This window comes from Mus musculus, chromosome 14 (assembly GCF_000001635.26).
Source record: "Mus musculus strain C57BL/6J chromosome 14, GRCm38.p6 C57BL/6J".
NCBI lineage: Eukaryota > Metazoa > Chordata > Mammalia > Rodentia > Muridae > Mus > Mus musculus.
The window spans coordinates 29,034,379-29,054,127 of record NC_000080.6 but is presented as its reverse complement, the minus strand read 5'-3'; the positions used below and the strand labels follow the sequence as shown (position 1 = coordinate 29,054,127).

The 19,749-nt window shown below is 42.6% G+C and overlaps 1 protein-coding gene across 5 annotated transcripts in view; it reads left to right on the top strand.

The window, feature by feature from the left end:
- Positions 1-19,749, top strand: part of Cacna2d3 (calcium channel, voltage-dependent, alpha2/delta subunit 3) — an 817,833-nt gene that overhangs the window by 668,648 nt on the left and 129,436 nt on the right. For 4 of the 5 annotated variants that reach the window (NM_009785.1, XM_011244938.3, XM_006518486.4 and 1 more), the window contains 3 exons: positions 1,628-1,723; positions 8,458-8,579; positions 10,547-10,627. In NM_009785.1, the coding sequence (NP_033915.1) occupies positions 1,628-1,723; positions 8,458-8,579; positions 10,547-10,627 (299 nt within the window). Of the gene's footprint in view, positions 1-1,627; positions 1,724-8,457; positions 8,580-10,546; positions 10,628-19,749 lie in introns of those variants that run through there. The other variant, XR_001781093.2, reaches the window with a different exon arrangement.

Sequence of the window (19,749 nt, the reverse complement as noted above, 5' to 3'; positions counted from 1 at the left end):
CTGCCATGCCCATTATTCTTTGAGCTGTCCTCCTACCTGCACAGACCATATTCCTCAGAAGGATGGGAAAGAATCAAAGCCTATCTAGGGTTTCTTTCTCTCAGAAATATGTAATGTTTCATTTAGGGTCTTCTGAAACTCAGAATTTGGAGCAAAGGTTGCTGAATCATCTTTCATGCATGCTACAGATGTCTTAAATGGTAGCTTGTCCCACTGAGCACATCTGTAACTGATTGGATAGCCTTCCAATTTGGTGTGAGCTACAAACAGAGCCAAACACATCATGTTAGTTTTTATTCACCACTTATATACTTAAAAGTAGTGCTGGCCACCTCATCTACTGTCAAAGACTAAGAAATCAAAAATTATCATGGATGGTGCTTTGTAACAAATTGCCACTTGCATCCAAGATGGAGAAGCAGCTCAAGGATGGCCATCACATTCATAATTTACATGTTTGTGGAAAAGGACTTTTCCTAGAAAACAGGCTCAGATGCTTCTCTGCTCTGGAAGATGAGCACTGATATAAAGAATGTCCTTTTTAAAGACAGTTGTTGGCGTTTCTGTGCATGAAGCTCTTTAGAGGGGATGTTGGAAGACGCCATTTGTGGTTATTGCCTTTTTCTCTGGCTTTAACTGAACTCCCGACAGAAGCAGGCAGAGTGATAGAGGATTCATTTTGACTCACAGTTCCAGAGAGTTCCATTCACAGTCTCTTGGCCTCATGTGTTTGTATAGGGCATTGTGGTGGCAACAGTCTATGGCATGAGAGAGTTCTTTGCTCCACTTCATTATAAATGAGAGAGGGAGACAGACAGACAGATAGACAGACAGACAGACAGAGACAGAGAGGGGTAGAGAGACAGGAGGGGAGAGAAGAGGAGGAAGAAAAGGAGGGGGAGAGGAGAAAAGAGCCAGAGACGAGACTCCCCCTATGTCTACCTCCAGTGACTTCCTCCCACCAGGTAGGTACATTCTCCTCAAGTTACCAGAATTCCCAAAATAGCGTCCACCACCCAAGGACCAAGTCCCCAGCACGTGAGCCTTTTGGAGAATATTTTGTAAACATTATTTCACTCATCTCTTTGGGAACATTTTTTAGAATAAGCTGTGTGCTCCAGTCAAAGCTATAAATTCTTTTCCAGCTGTATACTACAAAGTTGGTTCAATGACTCCTTGTTTCCTTCCACGGGGAAGACCCAACCAACAGACTCAAGACTAAAAATATACCTGGTAGCATCACAGTAAAAACATGACCCGTGGACATCTGTCCTTCCTTCCTCTAAGTCTCAGGCTGCTTTCTCTAGGCTTCTACCACGAGCCTTACAAGGAGAAGGAAGTGTTTATGGTTGGAAGTGTGATTTTTCTTGCTCTTGCTGTATTTGTCAGCAGGGGTTCCCCTCACCCTTCCTTCAAGTCCTTTCTTGCACGCTGTGTCAGAGATAGAAATGACTAGCCTGACCTTGGTGCATGCGTGGATGCTCGCTGTGCGAGTTTCCCTGGTGACTTTTAAAGTTCAGGTTTCAAAGCTGCCGTTTTGTCAAACATCCTGTGAGTCTTGAGATGTAAAAGCCATTATCTGCTTACTGTCTAGAAGCACCCCCTGACGTCTGCTGTTCTGTTTCAGGAATTCTGACAAGGGTGTAGAGGTCGCCTTCCTCGGCACTCGCACAGGCCTCTCAAGAATCAACCTGTTTGTGGGGGCCGAACAACTCACCAATCAGTAAGTAGGAGGGCCCCTCTGCGGGACCCAGTGAACTCCTTAAAGCAGAGATTCAAAGGCAGCTTATTTCATTTCTTAAGGTCCAGGCCACCTAAAGCCTGCTGAGAGCCTGTCTCTCTCCCCTACCATGAGGGTCCCAGTACACGTGTTCACCTGTCAGTTGCTCCCACACAACCCAGTGTTCTTTAAACACATTGGCTTCTGTCCACTATCCTGGAGTCCTCTCCTGCCTGGTGAGTCATCTCAGACTTCCCTTGGGAGATGATACCCTGCCGAGGGACAGCTGGGGGGAAGGGCATGCTGGGCTCTTGACTCGCAATTAGGGCACTGGTCCTGAAGCTGTTCCCAGGAATTACTGCCAGAGTCTCAGGTCTGCTCCTGATTTGGTTGTTTGTGTTTCGATAAACCTGAGCACCTCCATGCTCAGCTTGAAAGGACACAGCCTCTCAGCCAGAGGTGGGCTCTCTGAAGGTACCAGGATTGACACTGTCTCCATGTAGCTCCAAAGAGAACTCAAGGAACAGGGACAAATAGTAGCTCAATCTAGCACCCAGCTGCTTATCCAGTGATGCTAGTCCTGATTCTTAAGGAGTTTAAAGTCTTTGGTCAATAGATGGGTGTTTCACCAGCATGGGCCAATAGTCTGAATCTTCCCTAAGTTCATTGATACTTACTTTTTCTCAATCTCTTTTCTCTGACACAGGGGCATTTTTAGGTCAGGGACAAATGGGGCCTAAGATTTAGCAAAGTTTGAGGTGTTCTGTACCTGACTGAGTTCAGAGGTTCCCAGCAAGCTTTTCACAATGGACCTTCAGGGACAGTGGTAATCCACACTGTGGCCATGAGCTTGAGAGGGGCTGACCCTTGAGGTCTCATGAGGGAGCTGTCCCTTCTCTAAAGGGCCAGTTCAGCGGTGTCCCTTCCTGTTGGTTAGGACCCTGGTACCAGCCAAGTTTGACAAATGGTAAATGAGTCTGCTTTTAGATGTTTGGAGAGATTGCCTTTGACTTCCCTCTCAAGGACTTTTGCTGTCTCTTTTCCAGAGGCTCACATCTATTACTTTGGAAGTTCTCTTTCACTGCAGCTTGAATTTTTAAAGTTCTCCTTAGCCTTTTACCCCCAAACAAGGCCTTTTCTAGAAACCAGGTTGCCAGGAAAGGACAAGGATTGAGCTGCACATTGCCTTCTCCATGGAAGATCCAGAGAATGAGCAGAGGCAGAAATAGATTTTCTGTTTCTTAGAGAAGCAGATTGTACTATTGCTCGTACTGATATGAAAAACAAGCAAATAATAGTAGTAGTAGGTTTCTCCTGGGCCCATGACCTACCTAGCCTTAGGTTCTTGGCCTCACTAACAGTGTTGGGTATGAGTATGGCCTTAAATCCAATGAAAAGTGGCTACTCACTCCCATAACCTTTTCTGCCATTATTGCCCCATTGGGCAAATCATAGCTGGTATTTTTCTAGCATGCAGGGTTTATAACTGGGTGAGGTTACTGATCTCTGTCTCCTCTGGTAGCATGTATAATATCTTTCTAACACTCTGATGGCTAGTTGGTGGATGTAAGGCTTCCAGTTGAGTGCCAGCTAGATTTCTTCATTTTTTTTAATACCATAGCAACTATATGGTGGCTTTAGCAATAGGGTCTCACTGTACAGTTGTGGAGAGTAACCAATCGCATTAGCAATATCCTATCATGTTTAGCAGAGTCTATGGGACCCTCTTGACCAATGACTCCAAAGGGCTTAGAGATGAAGTGGACACAAAGCCCCTAGCAAAGAAGCTATTCATAAATGATAGCTGCTGAGAGAGGGAAACTCAATTATTTTCAGTGGAGTTGCACCTGATATACCAATCATACTATAGAGCAGGCTGTGAGCTCAGGAGTCGTTGGCCAATATAAATCAGACTCCATGGTTTTTTGTGTTATTTTTTCTTTGCTTTTTCCTTTTAAGACAGAGGAATAGTACCACATTTTATGTATCTATTCCTCTGTTGAGGGGAATCTGGGTTCTTTCCAGCTTCTGGCTATTATAAATAAGGCTGCTATGAACATAGTGGAGCATGTGTCCTTCTTACCGGTTGGAACATCTTCTGGATATATGCCCAGGAGAGGTATTGCGGGATCCTCTGGTAGTACTAAGTCCAATTTTTTGAGGAAACGCCAGACTGATTTCCAGAGTGGTTGTACAAGCTTGCAATCCTACCAACAATGGAGGAGTGTTCCTCTTTCTCCACATCCTCGCCAGCATCTGCTGTCACCTGAATTTTTGATCTTAGCCATTATGACTGGTGTGAGGTGGAATCTCAGGGTTGTTTTGATTTGCATTTCCCTGATGATTAAGGATGTTGAACATTTTTTCAGGTGCTTCTCAGCCATTCAGTATTCCTCAGGTGAAAATTCTTTGTTTAGCTCTGAGCCCCATTTTTAATGGGGTTATTTGATTTTCTAGAGTCCACCTTCTTGAGTAATATATATATACTCTCTATATATATATATATAGAGAGAGAGAGAGAGAGAGAGAGATTGGATATTAGTCCCCTATCTGATTTAGGATAGGTAAAAGTCCTTTCCTATCTATTGGTGGCCTTTTTGTCTTATTGACGGTGTTTCTTGCCTTACAGAAGCTTTGCAATTTGATGAGGTCCCATTTGTCGATTCTCAATCTTACAGCACAAGCCATTGCTGTTCTATTCAGGAATTTTTCCCCTGTGCCAATATCTTCCAGGCTTTTCCCTACTTTCTCCTCTATAAGTTTCAGTGTCTCTAGTTTTATGTGGAGTTCCTTAATCCACTTAGATTTGACCTTAGTACAAGGAGATAGGAATGGATCAATTCACATTCTTCTACATGATAACCACCAGTTGTGCCAGCACCATTTGTTGAAAATGCTGTCTTTTTTCCACTGGATGGTTTTAGCTCTCTTGTCAATGGAGTACTACTCAGATATTAAAAAGAATGAATTTATGAAATTCCTAGGCAAATGGATGGATCTCGAGAGCATCATCCTGAGTGAGGTAACTCAATCACAAAAGAACTCACATGATATGTACTCACTGATAAGTGGATATTAGCCCAGAAACTTAGAATACCCAAGATATAAGATACAATTTGCTAAACACATGAAACTCAAGAAGAAGGAAGACCAAAGTGTGGACACTTTGCCCCTTCTTGAAATTTGGAGCAAGGCACCCATGGAAGGAGCTACAGAGACAGAGTTTGGAGCTAAGACGAAAGGATGGACCATCTAGAGGCTGCCATACCTGGGGATCCATCCCATAATCAGCCTCCAAACGCTGACACCATTGCATACACTAGCAAGATTTTGCTGAAAGGACCCTTATATAGCTGTCTCTTGTGAGACTATGCTGGGGCCTAGCAAACACAGAAGTGGATGCTCACAGTCAGCTATTGGATGAATCACAGGGCCCCCAATGGAGGAGCTGGAGAAAGTACCCAGGGAACTGGGTGGATCTGCAACCCTATAGGTGGAACAACAATATGAACTAACCAGTACACCCCCGCCCCCAGAGCTCTTGTCTATAGCTGCCTATGTATCAGAAGATGGCCTGGTCAGCCATCAGTAGAAAGAGAGGCCCATTGGTCATGCAGACTTTATATGCCTCAGTACAGGAGAACGCCAGGGCCAAGAGGTGGGAGTAGGTGGGTGGGGGAGTGGGTGTTGGAGGGTGTGGGGGACTTTTGGGATACCATTGGAAATGTAAATGAAATAAATACCCAATAATAAATAAATAAATAAATAAATAAATAAATAAAGTGGAATAGCAGATGAAAAAAAAAAAAAAAAAAAAGACAGAGGAATAGCATGAGCTTTTGTGGATAAGGAATAACCGGTTAGGATCAGGAAGAAGTTGAGGGACAGGAAAAGATATGACAAAAATTAGGTGTATGAAATTATCAAAGAATAAATATTTTTTCACAAACACAAAGAAGCAAACAAGCAAATAGCAACAGTAAAACATAGTTACTTGTTGATATACTGGTTATTAGGGTAGATCTGAAAGGCTGTAGACCCACACTGAGAATGTCAGATCGCCTGGGACATTTTACTTCCAGGCCTCTTTTTTGATCATCTGGAAAGTGGGAGTTATAGTTGCCTTTGGTTATTGTGAGATCAAATCCTTGTAATGTATATAGTCATATCTGAGCCTGTGATTGCTAAACCCACGGCAACACAATGACCCACAGCAGCTGCAGCAGATGCTCAACTTCAATAAACTCATATAGTGGCTTCATGTACAGGCGACTTGACATTTTCAGTCTCATGGGATGAAGATCAAAGGACTAACATGCAGCATGGATATGTTAGACATCAGGATGCTCATGTCCTTGGCGAAATGGAAGGAAAATCCAAAGATTTGCATCAAAGTGCCACACAATTTAAAATACACTAGTTAATTTTTTTTCTGCAAGTTTCTAGGTAATGTTTCTCAACCATAGTTGACTGACCATGTGTCTGATACCACAGAAAGCACAACTTGTAAGCTTCCCTTCTCCATTTTAATTAGTCTAGTATTCTATACAAATCATCCAGTCAGTGGTTCTGCTTACAATTAAGATGGATTTTCACACATCAAGTAACATAGTCAAGACAATTCCTCATGGACGTTCTCTGAGGGCAACTTTAGTCTTTCCAGTGGTTCTCAACCTTCCTAATGCTGATACCCCTTATTACAGTTCCTCATGTTGGAATGACCCCCAAACATAAAATTATTTTTGCTGCTACTTTGTAACTGTAATTTTTCTACTGTTATCAATCATAATATAAATACCCATTCTCCGATGGTCCTAGGTGACCCCTGTGAAAAGGTCATTCTATTCTCAAATGAGTCAGGCATGACCCACAGGTTGAGAACTTCTGATCTAGACGCTCACTCACAGGTGTGCCCAGGGATTGCTTCTCGGCATTGAGTTGACAACTGGCCACCATGAGGACTACGTATTTAAAGCTCTTTGGAGAAGATGCACAAAGCTGAGCAAAATGCTGTCCACAGAGGCTTGGGGAGAGAGATGGGACAATATATAAATTAGACCCATAAAAAAGAAGGCTATGTGACCAAATATCTCAGAGACTTTAGTAGAACAAGAGCTTGTAGGTGTGTTATGTGACTAGATTCATGTGTAAGATGATTTCTGAAATATATTTTGTGATACATTTAGAATCATCTTAAACAACAGAATCTTTTTCTATATATTTTTTATTAGGTATTTTCCTCATTTACATTTCCAATGCTATCCCAAAAGTCTCCCATACCTTCCCCCCCACTCCTCTACCTACCTACTCCCACTTTTTGGCCCTGGCATTCCCCTGTACTGGGGCATATAAAGTTTGCAAGTCCAATGGGCCTCTCTTTCCAGTGATGGCCGACTAGGCCATCTTTTGATACATATGCAGCTAGAGTCAAGAGCTCCGGGGTACTGGTTAGTTCATAATGTTGTTCTACCTATAGGGTTGCAGATCCCTTTAGCTCCTTGGGTACTTTCTCTAGCTCCTCCATTGGGGGCCCTGGGATCCATCCAATAGCTGACTGTGAGCATCCAGTTATGTGTTTGCTAGGCCCCAGCATAGTCTCACAAGAGACAGCTATATCAGGGTCCTTTCAGCAAAATCTTGCTAGTGTATGCAATGGTGTCAGCGTTTGGAGGCTGATTATGGGATGGATCCCTGGATATGGCAGTCTCTTGATGGTCCATCCTTTTGTCTCAGCTCCAAACTTTGTCTCTCTAACTCCTTCCATGGGTGTTTTGTTCCAATTCTAAAAAGGGGCAAAGTGTCCACACTTTGGTCTTCGTTCTTCTTGAGTTTCATGTGTTTTGCAAATTGTAACTTATATCTTGGGTATTCTAAGTTTCTGGGCTAATATCCACTTATCAGTGAGTACATATCATTTGAGCTCTTTTGTGATTGGGTTACCTCACTCAGGATAATGCCCTCCAGGTCCAACCATTTGCCTAAGAATGTCATAAATTCATTTTTTTAATAGCTGAGTAGTACTCCATTGAAACAACAGAATCTTAATACACATATACTCATTCCCCCCTGCCCCCGACACACACACACACACACACACACACACACACACACACACACACACACATACACAGAGAGAGAGACACACACTGCTAAGTTGGGGAAGTGATGGATATGACAATTACAATTTGGCTCTTCTATAATAGATGCACAGATAAAAATTATATTGTACTCCATAAGTTCTATGAGGTAGTTATCTACTAAATTAAAATCTCAGTAATAAGAATGATTTTGAGTTTGAGAGGATGCTGTAGGGAAGAGAACAAAAAGAGATGGGGTGTTCTCCTTAGAAAGACATGCCATGGGCAAGGGGAAGGCCAGGAAGGCCAGGAAAGGAGAGGGGCCCACAGAGGGCCCAGGAACCATCCTGGGTGCCTAGAGATAAGGAACTTAGGCCAAAAGAACATGAAGGTCCTGACAGGGAGACAACTTTACCTCCCTTACAGCTCTCTCAGTAGTTTCCGTCTATAGAGCACATTCATTTTACTCTCTCAGTCTGACTCCCAGAACCCACAGGCACTTTTGAGTAAAGTCGGCTGCGTAGTGTTGACTTGGGTCTCTACAGGGCTGAAGAGATCACATTGAACTTTTAAACCCAACCTAGTCTCTCCTGACAGAGGCTCTTGTTTATCTACTGTGCACCACAGGTGGTACAGTACCCTCTTCTCATTCATTTTCAGGGACTTTCTGAAGGCTGGAGACAAAGAGAACATTTTTAATGCCGATCATTTCCCTCTCTGGTACAGAAGAGCTGCCGAGCAGATCGCAGGAAGCTTTGTCTATTCCATCCCCTTCAGCACAGGTGGGCAGGGCACTTACAGTTTCACTCTGCTGGCCTGGTCATTGTGGGAATTTGTGCACATCCTGGAGGGAACCATGGTCAGCCTTCAGTCAGTGCAGAATATATTAAGCTATGTCTGAGCCAGTGACTTGTTCTACTTCCATGACAAACCCTGATACAGTGGAGGCTTGTCTCAGCCAAATGGCACAAAGGGCATTTTAGGAAACAGGGTTGGTATGTTGTATCCTTACGGTATTTGAGTACAAACTTCTCAGTCGATTTGGTTTCAAGCCCCATGTAAAAGAAGGTTTAGGCATCCTTGGTTAGGTAGGGCCAGACTATCAACCTCAACCCCATCCCACCAAGTGACCCACTTCCTCCAGCCAAGTTTCACCTCCTCAAGGTTCCACAAACTTCTCAAACAGTACTCTCACCTGGGGACCTAGCATTCAAGCACACGAGCCTCATGGGATGGGGGTGGGGGGACATAGCACATACAAGAGTCCTTCATTAATGGAGAGACTTGAACAGAGGTGGAACTTCAGCATTGAGATTTTCATAAGGAGTGGGATTTGTGGTAGCACAGCTAGGAGGCTCTTTCCTAGTCTGAGGATTTTGAACACATTCTCATGACTGTGAGCATGGATACCTACCCATGGGTAGTTTCTCATATATGCTTCTTAGACCCCATAGTCCTTCCTTCACACTTCTCTGCATCTGATTTTCTTGTTTGACATGTCAACCAGGACCCAATGAACAATTTGGTTCTATAGACAACCTATGAATGATACCATTTTAATCTCATTTTTATCTTCCTTTATCATGGTCCTATAAAGCAGAAAATGATACTTAGCTTGCTGGCCCTGAGTCTCCTAGGAGCCATCAAGTCCACAATAAGGGAACTGGCACTGTGGCAGACTATGTTTTCCCTAAACTGCATTGCATGTGTGCTTGCATAGGTATGATGGTCTCCTTTGCCAAGTTACTTTGTAATCCTCTGTGTTTGTCTAGACTACTTATGCTTGAGAAAAACAATTCTGATTTAATTAAAACTACCTTTGTTTTGGTTTTTACTGATCATTTAATCTGATTGTATAGTGAAAGAAGCTGACTTTATTTATGGTAAAATTATAAATAATATACAATCATAGATTTCCTGGCTACTTTTCACTTAGTTTTCTTTTAGAATCAAGAAAATCTACAACACAACCAGGTACCTGACACTGTGGTGAAGTTCCTTGGGTTGACCCCCCAGACAAAACATGGTTATTTAGACTTGATCTAAGAGAAAATTCTAAATTGCCTTGGTCATGAGTTTATTCCAGTTTGATTTGCCTTGCCTTGTTGTCAGTTCAATGGATTGAATTCAATTCTCATTCATCGAGTTTCATTCTCTGAGGCTGGCAACAGATGAACATTCAGCATTTGTGCTCATATTTTGTAGTTAGCAGATATGGGAACTGTTTTTACTAATAGGAAGCCAATACATGTTCTATATTGTTACCACATTAATAGAGTTTGGATATCCATTGCAGTTATCTCCCTATTTAGAGTGTTTTGCTTAGAAAAATTGTCCTTAAATTTGAAGTTTATAGACTGGTTAATAGCCATATATCAAATCTAGGATATAGCAGTTAACAATAATTTGAGAATTAGGTTTCAGGCAACCGTATTTACAGAGGTAACACAAGTCAGACCACAGACATTGATAAACATGTCAGGGGGTAACCACGATTACAAAGCCTACTGTCTTTAGGTAGCCAATGGTTTCAATATGAAAAACTGGACCCTCCCCAGAGCAGGTAGCATCAAGTTATCATGTTGCTTCCAGAATTAATGGCAGAGTGTCCATATTCTAGAGCATCTGGACTCTGAACTTAGAGTCCCAGAAAATTTTACAGATAGATGGCCATGGGCTTGGAAGATTGTTCTATATCCTGGACCTCAAAATACTTCAATTTTTCCTATGTTGAGATTTCTTTCTACAGGAACAGTCAACAAAAGCAATGTGGTGACAGCAAGTACCTCCATCCAGCTCCTGGATGAGCGGAAATCTCCCGTGGTGGCAGGTAAACAATGATTTTGGTTGAAGATCTGAAATTTGCAGGGCTTCTGTTTGTCTAGCACATTCACTCTCCAAAGGTAGGTTTCAAATGGAGAAAAACTGCAACAGCTCTATGTAATCTCCTTCCCACTAAGGTTCTAGAGCAGGGGTTCTCTATCTGTGGGTGGAGACCTGTTTGGGGGTTAAATGACCATTTCACAGGGGAATGGCATTACATTACTTTTCATAACAGTAGCAAAATAACAGTTACGAAATAGCAATGGAATAATTTTAAGTTGGGGGTCACTACAACATGAAATGTATTAAAGGGTCACAGCATTAGGAAGGTGAGAACCACTGTTCCACAGGCTCCATGAATTTCATGTAAAAGCAGAAAGCCTTCCCAGAGTTCCTGTTGACTCTGAGCCCAAGGGAGATGGGAAATGTAGTGAGAATTTCCTGACATCAGGTAAATGCTTGATTACAGGAACTTCTAAGTTGCTCATTTTTATGCATTCAGGAAGGTGATGATTGGCATGCAATGAAAATATAGGCATTTTGTATATATTAGCACACACAAGCTGTATTAGCACACACATGCTGAAATGTGGCCTTTTCTTCAGAGACCAGGACACATGTCCAAGTGCCGGATTTGGGAGCAAGGGAAAGCTAAAATATTCACAGTTAAGTCCTGGGTTGTCAAGGACAACTTTGCTCTGGCCTCTCTACTGTTCTCATCCCGGTCACAGTAATGACCTATGTCTGGCTGAAAGCTTTTGTTAGTGGCATTTGTACTGAGGGGCTGGAATCTGCCATAGCTCTCCTAGAAAGGCTTAAGAGCGTGCCTGGAGCATAGTCCATTCCTAATACATTATTTCTGGATCCATTGCTTGATGGATGGATGGTATGTGCCAAGCACTCTCCTGATCTGGACTCTGCTTACCAAAGGGAGTCATTTGTTTTTGGGCAGGCTGCCTCATGAAGTTATACTTCAGAATGACTTTGAACATTCATGCCTGTGTCTCTGCAATGCTGTGATAATTTGTGGAAAGGGGGGCCAGAAGGAGCAGAGGGGGCAGGCCTGACTGAAGTGTTTGCTCTTTGGCTGGGAACCACTGCTTTTTCCTCCACTTTATTTCTGACAGAGCCTGTGCATCATAATTATATTAGCTAGGACTGAACGATCTGAGGATAGCCACTCTGGTTATCCTTGGGCTATTGGATATGACAAGAAAGACAGCCTTATGTATTTGACCTGCAGCTTATCTTGAACTAGGAGGACCTACAATTAATCAGCCAACAGATACGGGCTCTGAGGATTCATGGCTCCTGTCTTCAAATGCTGTCACCTAATGCCTCATGCTCCTTGAGGAAAGGAGGAGACAGGATCACTTAACTCAGCAAGATTTATTTTTGCCTAAAGGAGGTCAGACTTGCTTACCTCTGGGCTGTTACAGCCAGCTAATTCTAGAGGCAAATTATCTCCCGGGGGCTGGGGTCAGAGACAACAGCTGTCAATGACATGGTCAGACCAAGGTAGTCTCTCTGGTTCAAAATTTCTCTTTAAAACCCTTTCTGTGGGTCTCTTATTCAGTGATTATAAAGGGCATTCCTGGTCTTTTCTGAAGTCACCTATTCCAGCTACCTCTGTCCATGTATAAAAGGCGTGTTCAAATGAGAGTAAGTGCCTGCTATTTTATAAGTGAATATGACCTTGTCTGGAAGCTGTGTATCTAAGCTAATGGGGAGTATGCATTTGGCAAATGGTTTGCTGGTCTATTATTGAGTTACATAGCTGGCCAGAGACCACAGGCAGGTCACAGTTTGGCTCACCTTGAGGGGATAAGAAAGGCATGTCCTATTTGTTGTCTCTAAGTGTGTATCAACTGGTCCTCATGTTCAGCAGATAATGACAGAGCAAAGCCAAGAAGCAGGGCCATCTGGGGAATTGTATTTAGTTTGGACCTTTTAAAGTTGGTGGCTGCTGACCTTCTTTTCCCTTCTATGTTTGGGAGACATGAAATAAAACAGCCTCCATTGGTTTTGATCTTGCAGACTGCCGTGGATACAGCCCCATGATGGTAGTGACCTCAGGGGGACCTTTCTGTCTCCCAAAGCAGAAAAGTCCCTTTCAGCACATCCCTGGCTTCCATGGACAGTCTCAACCCTCATGCCAGTCACCAGGGAGGAGGCTCCATAGCCATCCACTCTGTATTTTCCTCAAATTACTCATCTAGTGCTTACCACTATGAAATGCAGGGAGCCTTTTAGTTGGAGAGGCAGAAAGGCAGAGAGGCAGTCTTGTCTTGGCAGATGAAGATGAACTTGTGAGCAGGCTTGTTCCCCATTAGCAGGCCTCCGACAGCAGATGGGACACAGCCGACTGGCAGGAATTCGGGGTCTCAATGAAATCCTTGTGTGCAGTTGAAACTTATCAGAAAGAAAAGGTGTATCACTTTGCAAATAGCTCCCAAAGACCCTCTTGAAAGGCTGCCCCTTGCCCACCCTGACCTGATATCTTCATGTTTATTAGCTGTAATGTACTCATTTGGGGGTAGAAAGAGGTTTTCTTCTTTCTTTTTCTTGTTTTCTTTTTAAAACAAAAACATTTTGATACTCATCTGTCAATGACACCTTTGAAGAAAGGCCAGTTGGAGCGGGCAAGATTCCACTTAGGCATCAGTCTCAGTGTGTAAGCAGGCCCCATCCATCTTCTGGGCCTCTGACAGTGCTTCCCAGTGCTTCGCAGCCGCCTCCTGAGGCCTCTGCCAACTGTACAGCTGCCAGCAGTGTGCCCCGCTTACTTAATTGCTTTCCGAGGGCAATAGAAGACATGGCAGGGTCTACCCAGTCTCTCTAGACTCTAGAGCCTTGGAAAATCTTGTGTGCATCAAGACGCTAATCCATTTCTCTGTTGTGATTAGAAATACAAGCCTTGGTATGTAAGGTCAGCTTGAATTTGCCACTCAGTTCACGGTCACGGGTCAGTCGAGCCCTAAAAGACAGAGTTGAGATTATTATTAGCTTCTTGCCTTATTTTCATTTGGGGATAACATAAAAGAACAAGAGGGAACTCCCTGGGTATGAAGACATGTAACAATGCCAGGATGTGTAGGAGTGACCCATTTTCACCTTCAATTTCATTCATTCATTCATTCATTCATCACATACAATAGGATTCCTGCTTTTGTCAGACACTTGACCTATCAACAAACAATGACTGATTATGTTCTGATGTCCTTTCCCTTCCCGCCAGATGCATATATTAGCAGTAATCTTACAGTTATGTCTAGAGTAAGAGATGGCTCAACAGATAAGAACACACCATCTAGCCTTATAACCCATCCCCTGGAAAACACACACACACACACACACACACACACACACACACAAACACATACACACACGTATCACAGTAATAACAAATAAAAACATTTAAACGTCATGTCTGTATAGGGCTAGGGAATTAAAGAGCCAAGTGATTGCCTAGAAGGTTCTAGAGATCAAAGATTGTGTGCTTTTTCCTTTCTGCAACCCAAACTGTGGCCAGCTGAGGATTTAGATTGTAGTAGACACACCTGAGTGAAATGTTGTAAGTTGAATTGAGTTCATAGAAACATGCTTCACCCTACCTTAATTATTTGTCAACTTGGAATCCATAAATTATCTAGACCATAGTGGTCATTCTCCACTGGCTCCTCAATAGGGAAGGCCAGCCTTTCTCTGAGGTAGTCTCTTCCATATAGGGTGAAATGACCTGAGAGGGTAAAACAGGCAGGGAGGTGTGGAGAAGACCCAACAGATGGCAAAAGGGACTTCTCCTTGACTTGTTTGTCCTGCTTTCCTACTCACCGGCTAGACCCTGACAAATACAAACTATATAACCTTGGCTCGCATTCAGATTTCTGGAGAAAGGGTTTTTGCAAGTTTATATGCTGGGGTGGGTGGGGTGTGTGCACAGGCACATGTGTGTGCTTGTGTGGAGGCCTGAGGTTGGTGTCAGATACCTTCTTTGATCAATCTCTACAGTATATAAAGGTAGGCTCTTTTGTTGAGCCTGGACTTGGTGTTTTGGCTAGTTAGCTAATCATCTCCTTCCAGGGATTCCCTGTACGTGTTATACTCCTGTGTAGCTTCTACAGAGGTCCCGGAGAATCGAAACCTAGGCCTCGCACTTGCAAGGCAATAAATAAGCTTACCTGATGAACACCCTCTTCAGCCCAGACTTCTGAATTTTTAATATAATACGCAATTAAATCAGAACCACTAGCACTTGCTCTGAAGTGTACATTTTAACATATCAAAATCTAAACTTGCTCCCAATTGTGTTCCATTTAACTTCTTAAATACTTGGGAATTCCCCATAAGCAAGAGCTCTCCCACTTATCTTTTAGGGGCTGATACATGGTACATATGTGAGAGATGTAGTCTGAATAAGTTATTCTAGGAATACAGGCTTCATAGTCCTAGAATATATAGTTAGTTGCTATATAGGAGTATAGCATCAGCTGGCCAGATATAAAGTCACTGTACATAGCTAAAACTCAGAGACTTTCATTGGAGAAGTTCAAATCCACACCATAATAACATCATCCCAAATGCTGTGAATATTTTTAGGATAGAAAAATTTTTTTCTGTCTTAAGCTAATGACATCTGGAAACTAAAAGTTATCTTTCAGTTGAAGTTCTAGTCTGTAATATGAATATTAGACTAGTAGCCAATCAGATCATCACAAAAACCTAGACATTAGAGCATTAATTTATTATATTGCAACTTTTTAAACAATACTTTTATTGAGGTGTGACATCTTTCAAATTCACTGCATCTAAGCTGGAAAGTTTACAGAGATTTTAGTAGCGCAGAAGGAGATCCTGACCCTCCCGTTTGCTCTTTAGCAAGGGACATGGATTACATGAGATCCATTCACAAGGAAAATTTGAAAATGTAGCCTATGCGGTTTCGTTTGCATAACTCAAGGCAGTGTAATGAAGGGGAAGATTTCATTTTAAACAGCTAATTAGGAAGGTGATTGATTAGCATCATTAACCATTAGCTATTGTCAGGTAAGTGCTATTTAAACTAAGTGTAGTGTGTAATATGGGCCCTCATTAGAGTTGTGTGAATGCCTCCAAACCCTTACAAGCAAAACAGCCAACTTGACCTCATGTCTTTGGTGGAATCTCACTGTGAGTTAACTCGCATCCTAGGAATTCAGGGTCAGGCTTGTCACGGATAAACCTCTTGTGAAATCCCAGCAAAGGAAGTTCTTTTATCATTAAAAAATGACATGCATATTGGAAGTAGGGAAATAGTAATGGGTGAGGAAATAAGTTTGATCTCTAGAACCTGTATAAAAAAGCCAGATGTGGTTAGCGTGCACAAGTAATCCCAGATCCTGAGAAAGCAGGGACAGGGGAAACCCTAGGGTGCTAGAATCTGACTGATAGGAGATCTTGTCTCAAAAGAGCAAGGTGGACAGTGCTAAGCAATGATACCCAAATTTGACCTCCAGCCCCGACATGTATGTGTGTGTGTGCATGTGTGTTTATGAGTATGTATGTGTGTTTAAGAGAATGTGAGTGTGTACATGTGAGTGCATGCATGTGTATGCACATACATCTACCATACAGAAATGAGTGTGTGTGCCTGTGTGTATATATCTCTGTGTTTGTATGTATGTGTGTATGAGTATGTGGGTGTAGGCATGTGAATGCATGCCTGTGTGTTTCTTTCTCTCTGTGTGTGTGTGTGTGTGTATGTGAGAGAGAGAGAGAGAGAGAGAGAGAGCTTGTTTCCATTGGTTAGACGGTATTGCTGGTATTTATTAGGTGATGGGTAAGCACAAGTTGCCCTCTGACACAAAACAAAGAATGTTCTGGTTCAAAATGCCAGTAGTTGTGAGATAGAAATGGTGACTTAAAATGAGCAGCATCATTAAACCTCTTAATAGGTACACATTTCATTCCTGATGGTGCCTAGTACTGAAGATGCACTTGTAAGCAAGTGCTCGAAAAGACAATGAAGAATGAACTGGGAGAATGCTAGTTGGCATAGCAATGAGTTCAGAGGCTGAAGGCATATGCCCAAGGTAGAATCCTTCCACTTGGTCCCTTTTCTACCCACTAAGAATACTGATGCCAAGAAAGAGCTTCCCTTAGTGCTGGGGATAGAGAACCACTAAGTATGCAGGGATGGGAAGGAGGCAAGAGAAGGAAGAATGGATGGAGGGATAGAGGGAGGGAGGGAGGGACAGAGGGAAGGAGGGATGAACCAGGGAAGGCAGGGAGGAAAGAAGGAAGGAAAGTGCTCTTTAGAAACAGATCCAGACAAAGAGATAAAATGTGGTTGTCAGTGTCAAAGAGAAGAAAACCACTCATGTAGTGGTGAGGGTGAGGCCTCTTAACTATGGGGTAGCCAGAGAAAGAGAGACTTGAGCGGAATCCTGAATGATTAGATGTACCTAGCATGCAAAGCTCTGTGGGAAAAGACTGTGCAGGAAGAGGCAACTCCCTTCTCCAAGGATCTGAATAATTTTAGGATGAGATTCCTTACTCAGCTTGGTATTCAGAGACCTAAATGGTGATGCAGTTTGAGGCCAATGGCCAGATTTTTTTTTTTTTTTTTTTTGGTTTTTTGGTTTTTTGAGACAGGGTTTCTCTGTATAGCCCTGGCTGTCCTGGAACTCACTCTGTAGACCAGGCTGGCCTCAAACTCAGAAATCCCCCCGCCTCTGCCTCCCAAGTGCTGGGAGTAAAGGCGTGTGCCACCACCGCCTGGCAATTACCAGAATCTTAAGGGAAGGCATATAGACAGGCAGGTAGGTAGGTAGACCAAGAAATGGAAGTCCAGCTCTAAATCAGTAGCTCAGAGGTGGCGCTTTTGGGGAGGGGGCATTTGAAAGCAAGATAGATGGATTCAATGTGTGTATGGGGGGGGGGGAGTTTATGTAGTAGAACTGACAACAGCAAATTTCATGGAAATGGATTAGAGATGCCCTTGGAGATTATGCTGTCCTTAACATCTGTGACAGGATGTCAGAGTTAGGACTGCCCATCAGAACAGCTGCTCTGAAAGGTACAGAAGCACATTCAGGGTTAGCACTTTAGAAGTAAAAATAGTCCAAGACCAGAGAAACCAGATCCTCTGTGTTAACCCTCTAAGGGACCACTCCCAAGAGCTACAGACACTTTAAAAACTTCAACAGAGGACCAACACATCATCCAGTCAGAACTCTGCAGCAGAGCAGTGACAGGTATCTGCGGCCCACAGGCTATGAGTTAACAAATTAGGCCATCTGTGTCTCAAATCCCAGGTAGATTTGCATAGTAAAGTTAGTGTCAAATAAATATTTAGAAGTGAGGGAGGAGAGGCCCTTGGTCCTGTGAAGATTCTATGCCCCAGTATGAGGGAATGCCAGGACTAGCAATGGGAGTGGGTGGGTTGGGGAGCAGTGTGTGTGGGGGGTGGGGCTTAGGGGATTTTTGGAGGGAAAACTAGGAAAGGGGATAATGTTTGAAATGTAAATAAAGAAAATATCTAATAAAAAAAGAATTATAATTTTAAAAAAAGAAGTCAGCAAGAGGCTACCTGCCATGTCCCTTATTCTGATAGAGGTCATTCTTCTCCTGTGTAAATGGTTTTTAGCATTGAGTGGTGCCTTAGCTAGATTTCTTGAAGCTACATCCTTCCTCCCAGGTGGTGTTCTCTATGAAATCTTACCTAAGGGCATCTTACTATGAGTTATTTATATTTATTGTTATCATCATTTTAAATTATATGGATATGAATATCTGCATGTGTGTGAGTACACCATGTGCATACTCTGGACCATCAGAGGTCAGAAGACAGCATTAGATCCACTGGCACTGTGGTTACAGACTTTGTGAGGCATGGATAATAGGAGCTGAATCAGTCCTCTTCCAGAGCAGCAAGTGCTCTTAACTTCTCTCTCTCTCTCTCTCTCTCGCTCTCTCTCGCTCTCTCTCGCTCTCTCTCACTCTCTCACTCTCTAGCTCTCTCGCTCTCTTGCTCTCTCGCTCTCTCCCGCTTTGTAACATTCACTTCTTTAAAGCACACAGATCAATGGCTCTTTCATATATTTGACTGACAGAGTTTGATATCTAATTCTAGAACTCTTGTGAACCCTGAAGGAATTCAGCCTATAGCCCCTCTTCTTTCTTGGTACGTCTCCTCATCCTTAGGACCACTGTTCTGCTTATCAATGGATTTACAGATTTTGGAACATTTCAGATTGATGCAATGATACATGAATGATAGTGACTGGCTTTATTCGCGTAATATAATATTTCTAGGACCATAGTCTGTCATAAATTTGTATTTCATTTGTCTATCACTAGATAATATTCTATTATGTGAATACCCCTTACCTATTAGTAATATTGTTGACATGCATGTACAGTTACCACATGGACATGTTTTTATTCCTCTTGAGCAGATACCTAGAAGTGAAATTATGTCACATGTAACTCTTTATTTAGTATTTTGTGGAATTGAAAAACGTGTTTTGAATTGTGGTTACTTTAGTTTAGAATTCTACGGGCAGTGCATAAGAATTCCAATTTCTCCATATCTTCACCGACATTCAGTTATCCATCTTTTTAACTTTAGCCACATTGATGGATAGGAGTGGGTTTGCATTTCCCCGCTAGTAAGTGCTGAGCAGCTAACTGGTCAGGTGCTTTTGGGCCTTCGCTGCATCCTTTGTAAGAGAGATGTCTATTCAAAACTGTTGCCTCTATTTAAATGATGATGATTTGCTTTTTGCCCTGTTGTATGAGCTCTTTACACTATCAAGAAATAAGTACCTTATGGCATATCTGCTGATATTTTTGAAAAAAGGTTGTGTTTTGCATGCAGCCATGCCTCTTTCATCTTTAAACACTTTCCAACCAAAGAGCTAGGTAGTTAGATAGAAACTGTGTGGACCACAACACAAAACTATCTGGCTCTTTCCCAAACAAGCTCAGTAACAAGTCCATTAGATGAAAATGACACAGCCTATTTAAAGCAGAACCAAGCAAAAGTCCCTTCTTCTGTCACCTCTTTTATCATGTTCTTATAGATGGAGGTGATATTGGAATCAGAGGTTATGCAAAGGAACGTTGATGTAAGACTTTCATTTTCAT